Source organism: Arachis hypogaea, chromosome 10, assembly GCF_003086295.3.
Source record: "Arachis hypogaea cultivar Tifrunner chromosome 10, arahy.Tifrunner.gnm2.J5K5, whole genome shotgun sequence".
In the NCBI taxonomy this organism is placed as follows: Eukaryota; Viridiplantae; Streptophyta; class Magnoliopsida; order Fabales; family Fabaceae; genus Arachis; species Arachis hypogaea.
Window position 1 is genome coordinate 3,060,635 of NC_092045.1, and position 4,551 is coordinate 3,065,185.

Below are 4,551 nucleotides of genomic sequence, written 5' to 3' on the forward strand. Positions count from 1 at the left end.
TCATTTTTTCTTCGCGTTTTTCCTCCTCTTCCTCTTCTTCATTCTTATTCTTCTTTTTCTTTGTATTTTTCTTCAAGATAAAGAAGAACAATAGAAGATGAGGAGGAGGAAGATGAAGAATTCTAAATTATGCAGAATAAAAAATATACCAAAATATCTTCATTTTATACTTAAATATTTTTTTTATACACCTAAATTTACTACAAATACAAAAATGAATCATACTACATATACACTAAAATTAACCACCAAAATCAACCAATACTTATAAGCATTAATCGCTTAATCCTCCAAAATTATATAACATTATACAAAGCATGCGATTAACTTAAGAATATTATTTTCTACTTTTTTTTTTGAATTGATTATAAAAAAAAATAAAATTTTACATTAAGGTACATTTTAAAGAGAAAAAAAATTGAATTAGACATACGTAATAATCGGATAACAAATTACTATACGTGACAGTTTCTTATTGGTGAATAGAAGATAATTAGAGCCTTTGATTTGATCTTATTTTTTTGACGTACTTAGGCTAAGAGTGTGATTGAAGGAGTAGGACTTGTTAGGAGTGGGCCAACCCCAAAGACCTAAAATAGATTCCATATCCGTGCAATGAACGGCTGAGATTTCATCTGATTCCCTCCCCTTCTTCCCTTCCTTTATAAATTCCCCTTTGGATTCCAACGTAAGTACCCTCTATCATACACTCACTACTACTTGACCACTTATACACCCAATTCCATGCTTTCCCTCAAGGTGCTTGTGCTCTCCGCCGCCGTCGTCTTCACCGCGCTGGGAGTGAAGGCAACTGTTCCATTGCTCACTACTCACTTCCCAACACTCTGGAACCTCTGCCTCCTCTGCTTCAAGCCTCCATTCATCTATATTCTCCTCAACGCCATCATCATCTCCATCGTCGCCTCCTCCAAGTTCTTCCACCACAATCCCTTCGACACAACACTTCCCATTCCACAACCTCCTCCTCACCACGTCAACCCCCAAGAACAAGAAGAAGAGGTGGAAAAGACAATCGACTTAGGAGTGGTGGAGGAATCCGCATTGATTCCGCTCAAGAGCATCGACTCGGAGATTCCGCCGGGAAAACCTCTCGTTTCGGCAAGGTTCGGTCAACGTAGACCGCCCAAGTCCATTCCCGAAGGTATCAAATTAAATCTCGTTATCATTAACCGTTTTTTTCGTTTGATGTGGAAAGACGAGTTGAGATTAAAAGTGTGTGTTGTCGTTTTGCACGAAATTTTAGGTGGGAGTGGGACTGGAAAGTCGTTGAGGGTGGTGGCGAGGGCGAAACGACATGAAACTCTGGAGAACACGTGGAAGGCCATAACAGAAGGACGGGCGATACCGTTAAGCAGGCACGTGAGGAAGTGTGACACGTGGCAGAACCGCGGGCCCGGGAGTGTGGCTGAATTGAACAAGTCTGAGACATTCAAGGAGCAGGCGGTAGCGCTTAGGAGAGAGCCATCGCTGAGTCAAGACGAGTTGAATCGGCGCGTCGAAGCATTCATACGCAACTTCAACCACCAGATGCGCTTGCAGAGACAACAGTCCTTGGAGGAGCAATACAAACAGATGCTTAACTAAACACACACCAATACATCATGGATAATTAGTTCTTTTAATTAATTTATTTATTTATATACCAACATATGCAAAATAGCTTTTTTATTTCTGCATGTACACATATAACTTACATACAGAACAACACACAATATAATTTCTTACACGGACGGACTTTCCAATTTGATTGTGTCGTCTCACTATTAATAGCTTGAATGAAAATATTCTGATCTTAGTTAATTTGGTAAATTTCTTTTAGGTATTAATTAATTAACTGGCATTGTTTATATTGAGTGTAGAAATGAAACTGATGAGAAGGGTGAGTCTTAGCTATGTTTAAATTTCTGTTTTAGAGTTAGTTATAAACAGAGAGTTGGTTAGGAAGTCTGTTAAGTAGCAAAGTTGTGTAGCCTGTATCTCAAGTCATTGTAAACTTCTTCACAATCTAATATTGATGATTGTTACTTTTCTTCTCTGAGTATACTCTGCCTCTTTAACATTGTCTTTGACTCTACGTGGTTATTTCAGTCCTTGGTTCGTAGTATCAAGAGCCTTGTTGATTGAATATTCATGGTTTCAAGCGCTGCAAATTTAAAATCATCTCTTTTTTTTTAATCTTCTTTTTTTGCTGTTTTTAATCCACATTCTTTGGATCATTCAATTAGGGACAAACTCAATAAAAAAACATCACAAAATTTGATAGTAATAAGTATTAGTAATAATCTTTGAATAAAATATTTTAAGATCATCTCAATTCAATAAAATTTCATCACAGTTTTAAAATGATGAAGATTGTGCTGCTGGTGTTTTTTTACAACTTATAAGTGATGGAGACAGGAGGATTATCATCTCCTGGTTATTTATTTCAATGGATGAGTCTTTCAAGAATAAGATGGTTGATTGTACATATGCTCATGATGTGTGAAGCAAGATTGAAGATTATTTCTCCAAATCAACGAAATAGAATTTTTTTTTAAATAAAAAAGTAATTAATTCCAAAAATAAGATATTTATACTTTATTTTTTGGAATGCGATTTATTTATTTTTTTTTTGCATTAAGGGTAAGTTCGCTGCACTTTCGACGAACTCTATAATTTATATAGAGTTTGTCGTATCCTTGGCAAATTCTAGGTTGAGTTCGGCAGAGTATATAAACGTGGGGCCAAATTTGCTTTCCTTCCAAATTTTGACAAGCGAAAACCGACGAGTATGAAATCCATCGGACCGTAGCAGTGAAATATGGCAATAGACTCAGGATAACAGTAAGCTGACGCAACCACCTAAATTGTGCTGACCATGTTCCGTGGCACGACATATCTGGCGGTACAGCCATGCTAGCACAACCGAGTCTCATGATAACCCGCCACATGTGTCAAGGTCCTCTGGAAGGGAGAGCCACCTGATGTGCACCCGAGAGTCAGATGCATATGAAAATAGGATATCCCCGATCAACTGCATGATATATCCTCTCGTATACCTCAACAGGCGCTCCTCAGTAGCGTCCTGCTCCAGCTCTCTACATACGGTGTTGTGGAACCATGTGAGCTTCACAGTCCACTTGGTCTGTGACTGTCTGTCATCAGGGCCAGGAATAGCATCCAATAATTACTGGCAGTAGTTCTCAATGGACCGTCTCTGATGGTGCTGTTCCCAACCACCATGCATCCACTAACAGGATCACTGTCAATCTTGAGTCCCAACTGATAAGCCACATCCTGCATGGTGATAGTCATCTGCCCGCATGGTAGATGAATGTATGGGACTCAGGCCTCCACCTCTCTATCAACGCCAAGGCCAATGGCCAGTCATGCTCAAACTCAACCATATACGCCACATACTCAAATCCAGCTCATCTGAGATATGGCCAAATCTGCTCTGCCGACCGTCTCATCAAATTCCGTCTGGTGCGCAAGATTTGAGTCGCATACCAAACGGAAACAACAAATAAAAAAAAGACTGTGAACACATTAAATAACAAATTCACTTTTTATTAATTACAACAAAAGAAATAACAATGATAAAAATGTACCACTCGATCAAGTCTGGCAACAATATGCTCAGCATGATTCAATCTGTAAAGCGTATTTTCGTAACCCAATAACTGCTGCTTCATCTAACCACACTCTTGTAAAATAAAATAATATATACTGAACTGATGAGTTCCTCTCACATTAGCTAAATTCTTAAAAAACATACTTACACCTCCTACTTGTCTACCTTACTTCTTTATCCGTTTATAAACTTACTAATTAAAATTTAATCTAACTACATGAGGCCATCAACTAACACTCTAAACAACTTTAATCAATAACTAACTGAACCCTAAATTTTATTAATCACATTTCTTTTTAATTTAACCTAACCTAACTAATTATTCTGCTAATAATTATCTTCTTATTCACAACTTAAATTACCTATTTCGACTAAACTAACTAAGAATTGACTAATAACATATACTAATCAACATGTTATAAATAATAAACAGCAACTGTACTAAAAAATAATAACATAAAAAACTTAACTAACATGTTATATACTATAACTAACATGTCAACACTGCACAGTAACTCTAAATAACATTTAGATAGTAACTCTAACTAACTTGTAAACCATAAACAGTAACTCTAACTAACATATAAACAGTAAATCTGTAACTCTAACTAATATGTAACCACTAAACAGTAACTTTAATTAATGTGTAAATAATAACTCTAATTAACCTAAAAACAGTAACTCTAATTAACATATTATTTATTGACCTGAAATTAACGATGCCGTAGATAACGAGCCTCACAGACAAAGTGATTTTGGAAGAAAGATTTGGAAGAAAAACGACAAATGAATTTGACTCCACGTTTATATACTCTGCCGAATTCAACCTACAGTTCGCTGGGGTGCGGTGAACTTATCCTTAATGCAAAAGAAAAAAAAAAACTGCATTCCGAAAAATAAAATTCAAAGATCTTGTT

General features: G+C 36.5%; 1 protein-coding gene across 1 annotated transcript; it reads left to right on the forward strand.

Annotated features, from left to right (window-relative positions):
- Positions 1-523: 523 nt before the first annotated feature.
- On the forward strand, positions 524-2,050 carry LOC112714655 (uncharacterized). The gene is made up of 2 exons (XM_025766293.3): positions 524-1,162; positions 1,265-2,050. The coding sequence occupies exons 1-2, from the start codon at positions 745-747 to the stop codon at positions 1,603-1,605; spliced, it is 759 nt and encodes a 252-aa protein (XP_025622078.1). The 5' UTR covers positions 524-744; the 3' UTR covers positions 1,606-2,050.
- Positions 2,051-4,551: the final 2,501 nt, after the last annotated feature.

What these genes read in the sequence shown, in the direction of transcription:
- LOC112714655 (XM_025766293.3), top strand. Translation starts at nt 745, where the DNA reads ATGCTTTCCCTCAAGGTGCTTGTGCTCTCCGCCGCCGTCGTCTTCACC. An exon ending in GCCCAAGTCCATTCCCGAAG is followed by an intron (nt 1,163 to 1,264) that starts GTATCAAATTAA and finishes ACGAAATTTTAG; the next exon opens with GTGGGAGTGGGACTGGAAAG.